Raw genomic sequence first — 16,053 nt, 5'->3', positions numbered from 1 at the left:
AAAAAAACCGCCGACGCCCACTGTGTGTGAACGGGCATGCAGCGATGGGCTCCGCAGACAGGAGGTAAGTGTGATCGTGTTTCAGCCGGCATAAACTGCAACGGTTCCAACCGGTACAGTTTATGCCGGCTGAAACGCCCCGTCTGAACGCACCCAGAGAGTGATCAGGTTTCTAGGTCTCAAGGTTACAAGAATTATGCTTAAAAGTGGGTAGATTTTGGAGGAGGAGAAGAACACAAGAGCTGCTCAGTAAGATTCCTATTTAGTGTTGCCAGGGCTGGGTTGGGAAATACCTGGAGATTTCTTTGGGGGGGTGGAGCCTGAGGAGGAGAGGGGCTTCACGGGGCTATAACGCCATAGAGTCCGCCTTCCAAAGTGGCCCTTTTCTCCAGGTGAACTGATCTCCGTCACCTGCAGATCAGTCATAATCCCAGAAGATCTCCAGCCTCCACCTGAGGGTGGCCAGTCCAGTGTTCCCTCTAAGCTGAGTTAGTGTGAGCTAGCTCACAGTTTTTTAGCCTCTGGCTCACAGATTCTTTTCTTAGCTCAGGAAGGAGGGCTCCAGAGCAAACTGATTTATGCAGCAGCCAAATCGTTCGCTCACAACTTTAATGCCAGTCGCTCACAGAGTAGAATTTTTTTCTCGCAAAACTCTACAGCTTAGAGGGAACATTGGTGGCCACCCCGTTCCCAGTACTTCAGGCTGGGACCTCTACTGTCCCTTAACTTATTTCCCTTCCTGTCCTCATAGCTGGCAGAAAAGAAAATTACACCAAGTAGTTTCTAAAAAGGTGCCCCGGTTAGTAATATAAGAGCTGGCACAGACTTGCTTCGTGTTTTTTAAAAAATGCATGCAAGTCTGAGAATCTGGCTGGGCTCTTTGCAGGATTTGGATCCGCTTGCGACAAGATGTCAATATTTATTTTCCCCAGTAGCCAGTAGACTGAAGCTAAATATGGCTGTAAACAATTGACAGCTTAGGAAGTAGTAATAAAGGACCTGGTGCCTGTAACGGTTTGGGAAGCTGGTTATCTAGGCAGCTCCGGACAGTGACTCTGTGGTAGAGCATCTGCTTGGCATGCCAAAGGTCCCAGGGGAGTCAGTCTCTGCCCTCTCCGATTATGGGACCTCTAGTTGGCTAGAAGGGCCAATGGTCCATAAGTTCCATCTGTAAGTGCTACTTGGGAGGGGGGACCCATAGCTCAATTGGTAGATCACCCACTTTGTGTACAGAAGGTTCCAGGTTCAGTCCCCGGCATCTCCAGTTCAAAGATCTCTGGCAGCAGGTCTTGGGGAAGATCAGCCTCAGACCCTGGGGACCTGCTGCCAGTCGGACCAAACAATACTGAGATCTGACATCTGCTCAAAGGCAGCTTCCTACGTAGGTACCTGATGTGCAGTAAATTCCTCTTACCCATTTGACCGGACAAGACAACTGTGTGACCCTGAAGACCCCAGGATAGTCTGATATTCCCTAGGGGCTCTTGTGGTCTCCTTAAATGGTCAGGTGTGTTTAAAACCATGTCTTGGTGTTAGATGGGTGGGAAGTCTATCATCTGAATCAACATATACAGTGTTGCATGGAGAAAGTAACCTGACTTGGATAGCCCAGAGTAGCCCGATTTTGTCAGATTTCGGAAGCTAAGCAGGTTCGGCTGGCCTGGTCATAAGAACATAAGAGAAGCCAATGTTGGATCAGGCCAATGGCCCATCTAGTCCAACACTGTCACACAGTGGCCAAAAATATCAGGTGCCATCAGGAGGTCCACCAGTGGGGCCTAGAAGCCCTCTCCCCAAGCACCAAGAATACAGAGCATCCCTTGTCCCAGACCGAGAGTTCCTATCTGTACCTCGGGTCTAAGAGCCACTGATGGACCTCTGCTCCATATGTTTCTCCAATTCCCTCTTGAAGCTGTCCATGCTTGCCACCTCCTGTGGCAGTGCATTCCATGTGTTAATCACTCTTTGGGTGAAGAAGGACTTCCTTTTATCTGTTCTAACCCGACTGCTCAGAAATTGCATTGAGTGCCCACAAGTTCTTGTATTGTGAGAAAGGGAGAAAAGTTCTTATTTCTCTACCTGCTCTATCCCATGCATAATCTTATAAACCTCGATCATGTCACCCTTCAGCCATCTTTTCTCCAAGCGTTTTAACCTTTCTTCACAGGGAAAGTGTTCCAACCATTTTATCATTCTAGTTGCCCTTTTCTGCACTTTTTCCAATGCTATAATATCCTTTTTGAGGTGTGGTCACCAGAACTGTACACAGTACTCCAATTGAGGTCACACCATCGATTTATACAGGGGCATTATGATACTGGCTGATTTGTTTTCAGTTCCCTTCCTAATAATCTCCAACATAGCATTGGCCTTTTTTATTGCAGTTGCACACTGTCTAGACATTTTCATTGAGTTATCTACTAAGCTTACTTAAGAGCCTTTGACGAGGAACTTTATCAAAAGCTTTCTGGAAGTCAAGGTAAACATCTATTGGGTCCCCCTTGTCCACATGTTTGTTCACTTCCTCAAAGAACACTTAATAGGTTAGTGAGACAAGATCTTCCCTTACAGAACCCATACTGAATCTGCTTCAATAGTTTTTGTTCATCAATGTGCCTACTAATTTTTTCCTTAATAACAGTTTCTACCAACTTACCCGGTATCGACGGACAGACTGACTGTCCTGTAATTTCCCGGATCTCCTCTGGAACCCTTTTTAAAGATGGGAGTGACATTAGCTACGTTTCAGTCCTCAGGAAGGGAGGCAGATTTTAAGGAAAGATTACATGTTTTTGTCAGGAGATCCACAAGTTCACATTTGAGTTCTTTCAGCACTCTCGGATGTGTGCCATCCGGGCCAGGTGATTTATCAGTTTTTAAGTTGTCTACCAGTCGTAGGACCTCCTCTTTCGTCACCTCAATCTGACTCAGGTGTTTGGAAGGGAGACCACCAAAGAATAGCAGGTCGTGATGCGGAGGCAGGCAATGAAAAACCACCTCTAAAATCTCTTGCTTTGAAAACCCCAACGGGTTGCCATAAATCAGCTGTGACTTGTCAAATTAAAAAAAAAATGGGGGGGGGGGAAGCAGATAGTGGGAACTCTTTTCTCCTTGCCTTATAATACTAGAACTCAGGGGATGACCCAGTGAAGCTTCAGAACCCACAAAAGGGAGTTCAGACTCACAAAGAAAATTCTTTCTTTGCATCATGCATAATTAACTTCTGGAAGGCACTACCATAAAATTGAAAGATGTCCCTAAGGGAGATGACTTTATAAGGGGACAACATAAATTCCTGTAGGACGGGTCCATAAGACTCGGAATAAAAATTACCTGATGGGGCAGTTGTGGGAAGGGCTGCTTGCCTTCACACAGGCAGCCAGTTTGGTCTAGTGGTTAGGAGCACCGACTCTACTCTGGGAAAACCAGGTTTGATTCCCCACTCTCCCACATGCAGCTGCTGGAGTGACCCTGGGTCAGTCACAAGTTCTCTCAGAGTTGTTCTCTCAAGAGCAGTCCTCGAAAGAGCTCTCTCAGCCCCACCTACCTCTGTTGTGGGGAGGGGAAGGGAAAGGAGATTGTAAGCCGTTCTGAGACTCCTTTGAGTAGTGAAGGGCAGGGTGTGCATTCAACCTCTTTTTTTCTTCACGTCTTCCTTGAGGGCTTCCTGGCACCTTCTGGTCGAAAGCTGGGGAAGGTGGACACCAATTTGATCCAGCAAGCCTTTCCTGACGCTCTTAACACCTTTTAGCTGTTCGGTGACTGTCCTTCCCCATTCCTGCCCCACCCACACCTGCGACTGAAAAAGTTGGTAGGATGTCAGCGGGTCAAGTCCTGGCCTCTTAATTCCAGGTTCCCTGTCTAGGCAAATAAAGAATATTTAACTTAGTTTAAGATGATGAATTGTATTGTGAACGGCTTTGGGCCTCAAGGAATGGGACTGCCTGCCATCTTCCTCGGCCTAAATGTCTTGCAAAGGTCCCTGGGTTGTTCCGCATGGTTGGGGATGAGTTAATGTTTGCTCCCCCACCCTTTCTTGTTGGGAATGTTGCATTATAAAATTCCAGCCGACCTGCGTATGTATTTTGCCCAAGGGATCCAAAAGTATGCCAGCAACGCAGTAAGTCGGGAAGATGGTGGCCCTTTCCTAGTCTATCTGTACGGTGTTGCGACAGTGTAGTGTGGCGGGTTAGTACCTTTGTGTTGCTTTTGGTGCCATAAATTGCAAAACCCAGTTTTTATAGCAGGGATCCCCAACATGGGGCCCGTGGGCGGCATGGCACTGCCAACACCTTTCCTGGGGCCTGACACATGTTTTTTTCCAAGTGGGTGGGGCTTTTGGCCAGGAAGGCTTCTGATTGGCCATTAGAGGTTTGATAAGCTATGCAGATTTTTAAAAAATGTTGCTTCGGCAGCAACTGCCACCGCAGCACATGGATCTTCACTGCGCTTGAAGGTACACTGCAGCAGCCATTTTGTGGTTGGCCCCGCCTCCTTCAGCAGCCATTTTGTGGCTGCACCTAGAAGAAAAAAAGATTGGATTTATACCCCGCCCTTCAGTCGGAGTCTCAGAGCTGCTTACAGTCTCCTTTCCCTTCCCATCCCCACAGCAGACACCCTGTGAGGTAGGTGGGGCTGAGAGAGCTCTTTCGAGCTCTTTCACCCTTGGGAGGACAGCTCCGAGAGAACTTGTGACTGACCCAAGGTCACACCAGCAGCTCCATGTGGAGGAGTGGGGAATCAAATCCGGTTCTCCCGGATCAGAGTCCGCGCTCTTAACCACTACACCAAACTGTCAGAATTCCAAAGGTGCATGTGGGCTCAAAGGTCGGGAACCCCTGTTCTACAGACATGGCTGTATTCTTACTGGGCTATTAACAGCCTGGGGATGGTGGTGTGCTAAGAAGGAAGGTTCTAACCTAGCATTCCTCCTGACATGTTGGGTTGGTTGATGTTGTCTCGGTAGGGCAGCCTACCGAGGCGAACCACACAGGTCTGAAATCAGCCTGTCTTTGGTCTGAGTATTGTATGTACACACGCTAGCAGTACTGCCATATTGCATTAACGATTGCTGTGCCATTAGCTTTCTCCCCCCCTGCAATCCTAGTATGTACTTGCCTGTGCTAGCAGCCTTGTTCCAGACTTGTTCGGTCACGTAAACCAGAGGAAGGACCAACCTCAAGGGCATGTCCTAGATTTCTCATTCTCCGGTGCCAAAAAAGTGCAGCCGCACCTTGAGAATTTCAAACAAGCGAAGCAAAAAGGGGCATGGCGGAATCACAAAGTGTTTATTGTGCAAGCGATCTTGGTGTAGTATCCAGAGTACGCTTAATCTCAGACCTTGCTGGGAGTATTTGTTTTTCTTTTCAACATCCCGTTGGCCCTCCTCTGAGTTTATTGCGCAACTGTCGATGGAGAGGTGATCTTACTTTGCGATAAGCGGGTGTTCACAACTGTGGTGTGTATTGTTGGGGGGAGGAGTAGAAAGCAGGTGAGGGATTTTGGCTCTTAGAAAGATAGCAAGCGGTTACATGGGGGGGCCGGACCTCCTGCTGCTTTTGCTCATCTCTTGGGAACAGTAGTGCAGGGACGGAAAACTGGGCTTTGGAAGGGCTGTACCGTCTGCCAAGTTTGTTCATCTGAACGGTAGTGCAGGAAAAAAAATGGACTCTGCAAATGACAGAGTATGTTTTAAGTCCTACACAGTGGTTTTTTTAAAAAAAAGATCCTTGGGCATGGAATGGTAAGTGTCTGGTTACTAGGGGAAGGACTTACCACATGTAGCATCTGCTCCAGTTTTTTTAGTTACCCCCGCTGGCAATGTGTCACCAACCTCCCTTCGTGACGTCAGTAGTCACCTTTCCAACTACACTGCCTCCTCTCTAACTTGATTCCCAGGTTTCTAAATCATTGGCTGCAGTTTGTTTGGGACAGAGAGGTTACCCGTGGCCTCAGGCAAGCTACAGTCACAATCAGAGGGAAAAAACTGGGGCTAGTAAGACTGACCTGACCTAGGAAGTGACGCCTGAACTCTGCCTAGGAGCTAAAGGTGACTGAACTTGAGTACTAAACAGTACTCTGGTCACATTGTGAGAAAACGAGACACACTGGGAAAGACAGTGATGCTAGGAAGAGTTGAAGGCGGCAGGAAAACAGGAAGACCCAACGTGAGACGGGTTGATTCTATATTTATTTATTTATTTTATTTGACTTATACCGTGTCCTCCTCGCCGAAGCAGGCTCAGGGCGGCTTACAAGGCCATTGGCAATAAAAACATTAAAACAATAATCATAAAAACACAATAGTATCAAAAATATAAGGTGCTGTATATGGTAGGATGGCAGGAACCGTTTTGGGTTAAAGAGCCTAGCTTACTTGGTTGATGTTAACCCGTTGGCTCGAACGCTTGGCAGACGACCTCCATCTTGCAGGCCCTGCGGAATTGTGGTAGATGCCGCAGGGCCCCGGTGTCCTCCGGGAGCTCATTCCACCAAAGCGGTGCTGTTGCCGAGAAAGCTCTGGTCGTGGCCAGCCTGGCACCTTTCAGGCCGGGGAGGAGATTTTATGATCTAGAATGCAGTGATCTCTGGGGAACTTATGGGGAAAGGCTGTCTTCAGTTTGCAAGACCTGAGCTAGGCTCTTCATGATAGGACATTTTGGTGGTTGTTAGGGCTATTTTTGGGCAGGAACACACAGGAAAGGAGATCCGGCTGGCTCCTGAGTTGGCCACGCCCAGCAGGAACTCATTAGTATAATAGGCCACACCCAACAGCAGAAACTCATTAGGATTGGCTACATTAGGGGTGTGTGGCCTAACATGCAAAGGAGTCCCTGCTACAAAAAAGCCCTGGGTTTTGACAATAAACAAGGTAAACAGAATAACAAGCAAAAGGTGGGTGTGGCTGGATAACCACACTTCTGGTAACATGGGGGTGCGGCCTAATGTGCTAATGAGCTGTGCGGTCAGGGGTGTGGCCTAATAGGCTAATGAGTTTCTGCTGTTGGGTGTGGCCTATTATGCTAATGAGTTCCTGCTGGGCTTTTTCTACAAAAAGAGCCCTGGACTCGTTGTTAATCCATAGGGTCATCATAAAGCGACTTGACAGGGCTTCACACACCGACAGGACTGACCTACTTAACTGAGTTCATTGGAAGGATTACGGAGGTGCTCCGGACACGAGGTGCTTTTTAAATGCGGAGTTGCTAAACAAACTCTCGCAATGTGCGCTTAATTGGTAATGCGGCCTTCCCCTCTTCCTTAGGCTTATCATGCTCACGGTGTTCCTGCTGCTGATGTGTGGCATCGGAGCCAGCTGCGTGAAGTTTTGTTGCCGCAAGAAGAGGCCCCCCGTGCAGACTTTCCCGCCGCAAGCCCATGACCTCACTGCCATCCCCATGGACCACGACAGCACCGCCCACAGCACTGTCACATGTGAGTACATGAAATCCCGTCACTGGGCGGTCAACAGTGTTGCTTCCAGCATTCAAAATGAAATTCTGGAAACTGGGAAAGGCCAATGTGTTTGCCAGCCACAGTGAGCCTTGGAGATGAGTTGGATTAGCATATGTCAGGCCAGGGGTTGTTTCGTAGAAAAAGAGCTAGGGGAACTCAGTAGCATAACTCATTAGAATATGCCACACCCCCTGACATCACCGGAAGTGTGTCATAAGGCCACACACCCCGCCCCCAACGGTCCCGGCCGCCACCGCCGGCCTTGCAGCTCCACTGCCGAGCCCCAACCTGCAAGGCCGGCGGGAGTGCAAGGAAGCCCCGCGAAGGCCCTCCCTGGCCCCAGGCAGGCAGGGGTGGGGAGAGGCAGGGAGGAAGTAACTTACCCTCCCTCTTCTCCTGCCTCCTCCTGGCTGAATGAGGGCTGGAAGCGGGGTGGCCGGAAGCAGGGGGCGGGGCTTCGTCATGTGCTCCACCCCCCCGTACCTCACCCAGGGGAACTGCGATCCCCCGCGATCCCCCCCGAAATGACCTCTGTGTCAGGGCCCCCCAAACTTTTTTAGCCTGTGGGGACCTTCGGAATTTCTGACGAAGTGTGGAGGACGCAAAATGGCAGCGGCAGGGGGCGGGGCCAGCCACAAGGTGGCAGCGGCAGGGGGCGGGGCCAGCCACAATTTGGCTGTTGCTGCTTACCTTCAGTCACACAGAGTATCTTTAAACTCTGGTGGCAGCTGCTATCAAAGCAAGTTTTTGAAAAATCTGCACTGTAAATCCAATCTCCAGTGGTTAATCAGAAGCCTTGCTGGGCCAAAGTCCCACCTGCCATTGCTCAGGGCTCTTTTTACAGCTGTAGAAACATGGGGACAAGTAGGATTGGTGCTTGGGCTGAAGGACTGAAACCCTCTCTTCTGGGTTTGGTTGCCTTGTTGCGTAATAGACCTAACAGAACCTGTGGGCTACCAGCTCGTGGCAGCCCATCTAAATAATGCTGACAAGCAGCAAGGGCTAGCTCAGCGATAGGTCATGTGCATCTTTACATGTGGAATATTTCAGTTCAGTCCTTGACACTGCCAGTTAAGGAATCCTAGGTAGCAAGCGCTTGGGAACCCTTGCTAGGTGGTGGGCTCTCCTTCCTTGGAGGTTTTTAAGCAGGGGCCTACATGGCCATCTGATAGCAATGCTGATTCTGTGAAGTTAGGCAGATCATGAGAGGGAGGGCAGGAAGGGTTGTATCAGTGCTTAGTTCTTGTGGCCCTTTCTTACACGCCCAGGGATATGCTGATCGCCACTTTGGGGTCAAGAAGCAATTTTCTCCAGGCCAATTTGGCCAGAGATCCGGGAGGGTTTTTTTTTGGGGGGGGGGGGTTGCCCCATCTTCTGTGCATGGAGCAGGGGTCACTGGGTGTGTGTGTGTGGGAGAGGTAGTTGTGAATTTCTCGCACTGTGCATGGGGTTGGACTAGAGGACCCTGGAGAGCTGCTACTGGTCAGAGTAGATAGTACTGAATCCATGGTCTGGCACAGTATAGAACAGTTCAGTAAATACTTACATTTCCTCCCTTTTTTTGCCAAACTGAAATATAAGACCTGTACTAAGACGCAAATAGTGCAGGACTTTGATAAAAGTGGTTTAAAAATCCCAGCAGAGATAACTCCTGATGGAGACAGTGTGGTGTAATGGTTAGAGGGCTGGGATACAATTGTAAAGGTCCTGGGGTTCAGATCTCGATTTGCTGTGTGACCATGGGCCAGATAAATCCTCTTAGCTCAGACTCCCTCACAAAGTTGTTTCGAGTTTAAAATGGGCAAGGTGAGACCAGTGCAGGAGATCTTGATAGAACCATCAATGATGAGCCTATCTCTTAGAGTTCTCATGGGATGTTTGTCGTGCTAATATATCAAATGAACGTGGTCTTGTGCTTTCTCTCTTCAGCATATAGTTCCATACAGTATCCTCAGAGCATCCCGCTTCCTCTGTCCTTCAGGGAGATCGACAGAAGTCTTATGAGTCCTCCAGCATACAGTCTTTATGCCATAGAGTTGCCGCCATCTTATGATGAGGCCATCAAGATGGCGAAGCCCTGCATTGAGTCTTCAATGACTGGCCAGGAACAAGACAAGAACGCCTCCCGGTGGGTGGCTCGGAAAGAGCCAGGCGAGCTCCAGTCGGTAGCTCCGGAAGAGCCAAACCAGCTCCAGTCGGTAGCTCCGGAAGAGCCAAACCAGCTCCAGTCGGTAGCTCCGAAAGAGCCAAACCAGCTCCAGTCGGTAGCTCCGGAAGAGCCAAACCAGCTCCAAACTTTGCCGGAGATGTCAAGCAGCAGCCCTGAGACAGTACACCCAGGTTCACAGCTTCCAGAAGCTTCTACACAAGGACAACCAGAACTTTAGCCCCTTGTTGTGGAGCCAAAAGAGAGTGAAGTCACTGAGAACTACTAATGGTGTTAGAAGTTTGGTCACGTGTACTTGGTTAGTCTGAAGAGAGACCCAGTTGTCTGCCTCAAAGCAGTGATCCACTGTGTGGGAGAGTTGTCTCTTGTCGCCTTTGATAACCTTCTGTTGCTGCTTTAAGGGTGCCAAGCGAAATGTTGTGACAGCTGGTTAAAAATACCCTCTGTGGGTGAGAGATGGTTTGTGTCAATCTCCTCAAGGCGCAGTGTGGGGGGAAAAAACAATGCTGTTGTCTTCCATGGCAGTGGTGGAGGGGGGGGGCATGAGGAGAGAGAAGAGCTGCTTCACGAGAACTGTCTGAGGGGAATGGCACAAAATGGCCGCCAGCTGGCCCTAAACAGAGATTGACAGGGACAGTTTTCCCTCATGGCGAGATGAGAGAGAGAGAGAGAGAAATACAAATTGACATCTCCTTCTTCTGAGAAGAATGAACTGTCCAGCAAATTGCTGAAGTACTTGAATTCGTTGCTGTGTAACGACAAACTGCCTTGGACTTGAAAGGAAATAACAGCTGGACTTGGACCTGTGTGTTACGAATTAAGTTGGACAAATCTGTGAGGGAGGAAATCTAGCAACGCCTTGCTAGGCCTTCATGAGCATGTCTACTTCGTTGTACTGATTTATTTTTCTCGAATAATAAAGCATACTTTTCCTACGAAATATTAACATGGTGCATCATGATTGTCATCAGTAGAAGAAGATGCCCATTCCATTTGTCCTTGTATTCAGGGACAGCAGTGGGGTTCTGGAATCTGGGGCTTTGTAAGCCATTCTCCATGTTTTCTTCTGGACACTTTTTGTTGATGCCGGATGCCTTTTCAAGCACCATCCCAGGAACACTGCTCCACATGCTTTATCCTCACACATAAATTACATATCGCAGGCTCTGATCATAGATCTCCAATGTTACGGTGTTGATTGGCCTACAGTGTATTTGTGCCTATATTGATGGTGAGAACTCCTCTACCCTTCCCATTCAGTTGCTGAGGGAGATTTAAAGATGTGCAAAGGCTAGAGAGCAGCCGGGAAGTTACTATTTGTGGTTGCTGTTTTGTATGTTAAACCTTCATCTGAACAGGCTATGGGTTTTCTTTAAGCCAGAGCTAGGGATGCCAGCCTCCAGGTCTCCCAAAATGAATTTAGGCAGGTCGCAAGAGGGAGGGCTGCATCAGTGCTTTGTTCTTGTGGCCCTTTCTTACACACCCAGGAAAATGCTGATTGCCACTTTGGGGTCAGGAAGCAATTTTTCTCCAGGCCAGTTTGGCTGGGGATCCTGGAAAGTTTTTTTGTCATCTTCTGGGCGTGGAACAGGGGTCACTGCAGGTGTGGAGGGGGAGGCATTTGTGGATTTCCTGCACTGTGCAGGGGGTTGGACTAGATGACCCTGGAGGTCCCTTCCAACCCTATGACTCTATGGCATTGTACTCCACTGAGGTCCCTGTCCTCCCTAGGCTCTATCCCCCAATCTCTGGCAGTTTCCCAACCTGGAGATGACAACCTTAGCTCCCCGTTTCCTGCCTGTGGCCAGGGAGGACCTGGCTACCCTTTCTGGGGCCAAGGAAGGTGATCATTAGAGCACCCCCCCCCCCAACCATTTTAGTTTCTGTGTGGCAAAAAGAGGGGCCAACCAGATCTGCTTCAGGTAGTACAGTTCTGCTTATCTGTACAGGCAGGGGTTATGCTTTTTTCTTCAGCATCTTCCGCTCTAAACACAGAAATGGAGCAGTGCCTTTTCCGAGTCATTGTTCCACAACCCCTATCAGGTGCCTCTTTGGAAGCCCTGACCAGACTGGACCTGTGGGGCAAAATGTCAAGGGCCTGCGGGAGGCTTTCCCTGAGCCAAGCCAACTTTCCACGTTTCCCCACAGCAACTTGCAGGTTTAACAGCTCAGTGGAAAAGGTTATCTGAGAATAGCATCAATTGCCTGTGAGTGTGGTACAGCCCCTATCCGCCGCTTGTGTTTTCCCCAGAGAGCTCCAGTTGCGGATGAGGGCCTAGCTGGTATTTCACATTTTCCCCCTTCTCAGGTAAGGAGAATTTCCAGTGCTCTCAGCGATTGCGTCAGTCAGAGGGGGAAAAATACAACTCTGGTATTTTCCAATGACAGCCCTCCATCCACGCTAGCGGCTGTTTTTTGTGGCCAGTGCTGGGAGCCCTGATGAAAAATTTACCTGGCGCCTCCTTTGTAGTGTTATCAAAAGCAAAATTTGGAATGCGTTTTAAAATACGTGGGGTTTTTTGTTAAGAATCGTATGTATTCAAAGAGTCTTAGGAAGCTCTCTCTCCTGCATGCTCGAAGGACAAAGGGAAACAAGCTTGTGTTACAACTTGGTGGTTGTGATCGCGGTCCAAAACATTCCCCAACTAGAAATGTGCAGAGGTGAGAGAAATGGGCAGTGGCGTCCCTGTTTCCTGAGTCCATCAGGTTCTCTAGCAGCAAAAGGATCAACAAATGTTCAGTATTGGTGCTTTCTCAGTAGTGATGCCAGAGTTATGAAGACCCTTCCCAGGGAGGTCTGCTTCCTGATAACGATGTGTGAAAGACCTTAAAATTAATCTCAATATATGGGTAATTGTGGGTCTTTCCCCCCTGTCTTTGTCCTCACCCGGAACTGAACTACTGCTGGCTTTTAGGTGTTAAGAGGGAGAGAAACCATTTCTTCCTTCTCTGTCCCACCAACCTTTGGTGGTGGTCAGAGTTCCCTCTAAGCTGAATTAGTATGAGCTAGCTCACTGTTTTTTAGCCTCTGGCTCACACATTTGTGTCTTGGCTCAGGAAGGAGGGCTCCAGAGCAACCTAATTTATGCAGTAGCCAAATCACTCGCTTGCAACTTTAGTGCCAGTAGCTCACAAAGTAGAATTTATGCTCACAAGACTCCACAGCGTAGAGGGAGCATTATTTATTTACTTTCCTGATACTCTGCCTTTCTCACTGAGATTTATGGTTGCTGGGAAGTACCTGGAGACTTGGAGGGTGGGGTATGGGAGCTGTCAAGATCTCGGTCTTATAGGGGTGCGGCCTTAGGGTTACCAAGTACCTACCTACGAATCGGCGGGGGACACATGCTTCCCCTCCGGAACATTCATGCGTGTAACACGGCCGCGTCACACTGCCGCCCTGAGCCGTTTGGATAGGGCGGGGTATAAGTCCCAAAATAAATATAAATAAATAAATAAATAAACTATCCTGTCGCCCAGACGTGACGTAAGCCCGCTGGGCATGTAGCCGGGTGATGCTCTGGCAATGGGGCTGGAAACTCTATGGTACCATCGAGTTTTCAGCCCCATTGCCAGAGCGTCGCCCGGCTACATGCCCACGTCATGTCTGGGCGACAGGATAGTGCAGCGCCTGTGTTTTCCCCGTGGGAATGTTCCCGCCAAGAACTATACGTCCCCCGCCATTTCGCGGTAAGTACTTGGTAGCCCTATGCGGCCTGCAGGCTCTAAGGAGGCCTAGTGGCTCCAGCGAAGCCTGTATTGGAGTAGCTGTCAGGGCCTACATTTCCCAGGTATCCTCTGGACTCTGGGATTGGCTAACGGGATTTGGAGGGAAAACTTACACCAGCAGAGGAGAAGGGGGTGGTGCCTGGGAAAAAGGAACAAAAGGCCTTGCCCAAAGTGGGAGGGGGTCCACTCCCAGGAAGCAGGGCTGGTGTGAGGCCGCTGCAGAAGGAGGGACCCCTCATCCAAAGGGGGTGAGTCATCTTGAGGCCAAATACCTAGAGAAGGCTACATACAGTATAGTCAGAAGCAATGTTCCCTCTAAGCTGTGGAGTCTTGTGAGCAAAAATTCTACTTTGTGAGCTCCCGGCATTAAAGCTGTGAGCAAGCAACGTGGCTACTGCATAAATTAGTTTGCTCTGGAGCCATCCCTTCCTGAGCTAAGACAAAAATGTGTGAGCTGGAGGCTCAAAAACTGTGAGCTAGCTCACACTGACTCAGCTTAGAGGGAACCCTGGTCAGAAGCATTAGGGTTTCTTGTTTTGCTGGTTTACCTACCTTCACTGTGCTCAGTTTTCCTGTCCATCATTGAATTAAAGTTCTTGTTAAGTCTCATTAGTAAAAACAGTCTGTTACTCTGGCTGGGTCCTCACACCTCCTTTGGTTATTGAGAAGAAGTGGTTGGACTTATACCCCGCCCTTCCCTACCTGAAGGGGTCTCTGAGTGGCTTACATTTTCCAGGCGTTACCCAACATGGAGCTGGCAACTCCCTCCCTCCACCCCTTGCTGGTGGCCAGGAGGGACCAGGCAACCCTGTCTCCAGGATCTTGGCTGGAGGTCGTTCACGTCACCTAATCCCTGCTCCTTCTAACTGGAGGGCCTGGGGATTGAACCTGGGACCTTCTGTTCGCCAAGCAGATGCTCTACCACTAGGGCTGCGAAGTGGGGGCGGGGGGCGGGTAAACCCCTGCTTCAGAGGCCCGATTTCTGCCGCCACGGAATCGGGCCCCAGGGGTAACTCCGCCCCCCGAAGCACCAGAGGTGACGCAACCACATCAATCATGTTGGGGGCGTGGCCACGCGTTCAATGTGATGGATGTCGTGCGTCACTTCTGGTCATGTGCTGACGACGTGCACGCGTCGAGGAACGGCTCTCAGAGCCCGGCGAGGCTCCCCCGCTGGTAGGATATTTTTATTTGGCAACCCGATCTACCACTGAGCCGCAGCCCGCTCCCTCTGTTAAAACACCTTGGGTGTCACGCATGGCGAAAGATCCCTCTTTCCTTAAGACCCTGGAGAGCTGCCTCTGTTCTGAGCAGGCAGCCCTGAGCTCGATTTTGTAATCTTTTGACTCCTAATAAGATTACCCAGTATCAGTGTTCCCTCTAAGCTGAGTTAGTGTGAGCTAGCTCACAATTTTTTTAGCCTCCAGCTCACACAGATTTTTGTCTTTGCTCAGGAAGGAGGGCTCCAGAGCACACTAATTTATGCAGTAGTGGAATCGCTCGCTCATTACTTTAATGCCAGTAGCTCACAAAGTAGAATTTCTGCTCCCAAGACTCCACAGCTTAGAGCGGGGGTGTCAAACATGTGGCCCGGGGGTCGGGTAAGGCCCCCCAGAGGGCTTCCATCAGGCCCGCAGTGGAACTGGCCATCTTCTGTTCCCAGTTCTGCTGCTGCTGCATCAAAGCTTGCTTCGCCAGACTCTCTTAATCACTCAGCCATTTCATGTTTTAACCTGGATCCTAGACTCAGAACTCTGAGCCTGAGATCTCTGTGGTGAATGTCAATAAATCAAAAGTAGGTTTGCAGCTTACAGAGCTAATGTTTTAAGCATGTTTTTATTTTAAGTAAAAAGAAATCTTTGTGTTTGTGCCCTTTATAAAGTTTATATCTTCGCTACCTGGCATTACATTTTATGACACACATGGCCTGACCCGACAAGGTCTCATTTATGTCAGATCCGCCCCTCATAACAAATGAGTTAGACACCTCTGGCTTAGAGGGAGCATTGCCCAGTATGTGGTGTTAATGCCACTCGCATTCAAGAGTGACCCGTCCTTGCTCTCTTCCTGTCCCCCTCTTGACTCACATTTGTGTTAAAAATTTGTGTCTTCCTTTGTGGAATCCCTGATAAAATGGCGCTGGGTGGGGGAGAGTGTCTCTTAATAAAATTAAGCCACTCTTAACCAAAGCTAAACTGCCCACCTACTTGCTCTCGTTTTCCAAACGTGATAATTTGGAACAGGGCTATTTTTGGACAGGAACGCACAGGAACGGAGTTCCGGCTGGCTCCTGAGTTGGCCACGCCCAGCAGGAGCTCATTAGCATAACAGGCCACACCCAACAGCAGAAACTTATTAGAATTGGCTACATTAGGGGTGTGTGGCCTAACATGCAAAGGAGTTCCTGCTACAAAAAAAGCCCTGGGTTTTGACAACAAACAAGGTAAACAGAATAAGAAGCAAAAGGTGTGTGTGGCTGGGGGACCACACTTCTGGTAACATGGGGGTATGGCCTAATATGCTAATGCACTGTACTATCAGGGGTTTGGCCTATTATGCTAATGAGTTCCTGCTGGGCTTTTTCTACAAAAAAAGCCCTGATTTGGAACATAAAAACCATCCGTGCTACCCACTTGGGTTGGTTTTAATATATTTAACAGCCAGGGCTTTTCCCAGTGCATCCTGGGAATTGACGTTGGATA

The 16,053-nt window shown here is 49.2% G+C and overlaps 1 protein-coding gene across 1 annotated transcript in view; it reads left to right on the top strand.

Moving 5' to 3' along the window:
• Nucleotides 1-9,842, top strand: part of TMEM52 (transmembrane protein 52) — a 15,418-nt gene extending 5,576 nt beyond the window's left edge. Inside the window, exons 4-5 of the mRNA XM_015417947.1 lie at nucleotides 7,265-7,434; nucleotides 9,385-9,842. Of these exons, the coding sequence (XP_015273433.1) occupies nucleotides 7,265-7,434; nucleotides 9,385-9,842 (628 nt within the window). The remainder of the gene's footprint in view (nucleotides 1-7,264; nucleotides 7,435-9,384) is intronic.
• Nucleotides 9,843-16,053: the final 6,211 nt, after the last annotated feature.

This window comes from Gekko japonicus, unplaced genomic scaffold (assembly GCF_001447785.1).
Source record: "Gekko japonicus isolate JY-2015 unplaced genomic scaffold, Gekko_japonicus_V1.1 scaffold893, whole genome shotgun sequence".
In the NCBI taxonomy this organism is placed as follows: domain Eukaryota; kingdom Metazoa; phylum Chordata; class Lepidosauria; order Squamata; family Gekkonidae; genus Gekko; species Gekko japonicus.
This window is presented reverse-complemented; position numbering and strand designations above follow the sequence as displayed.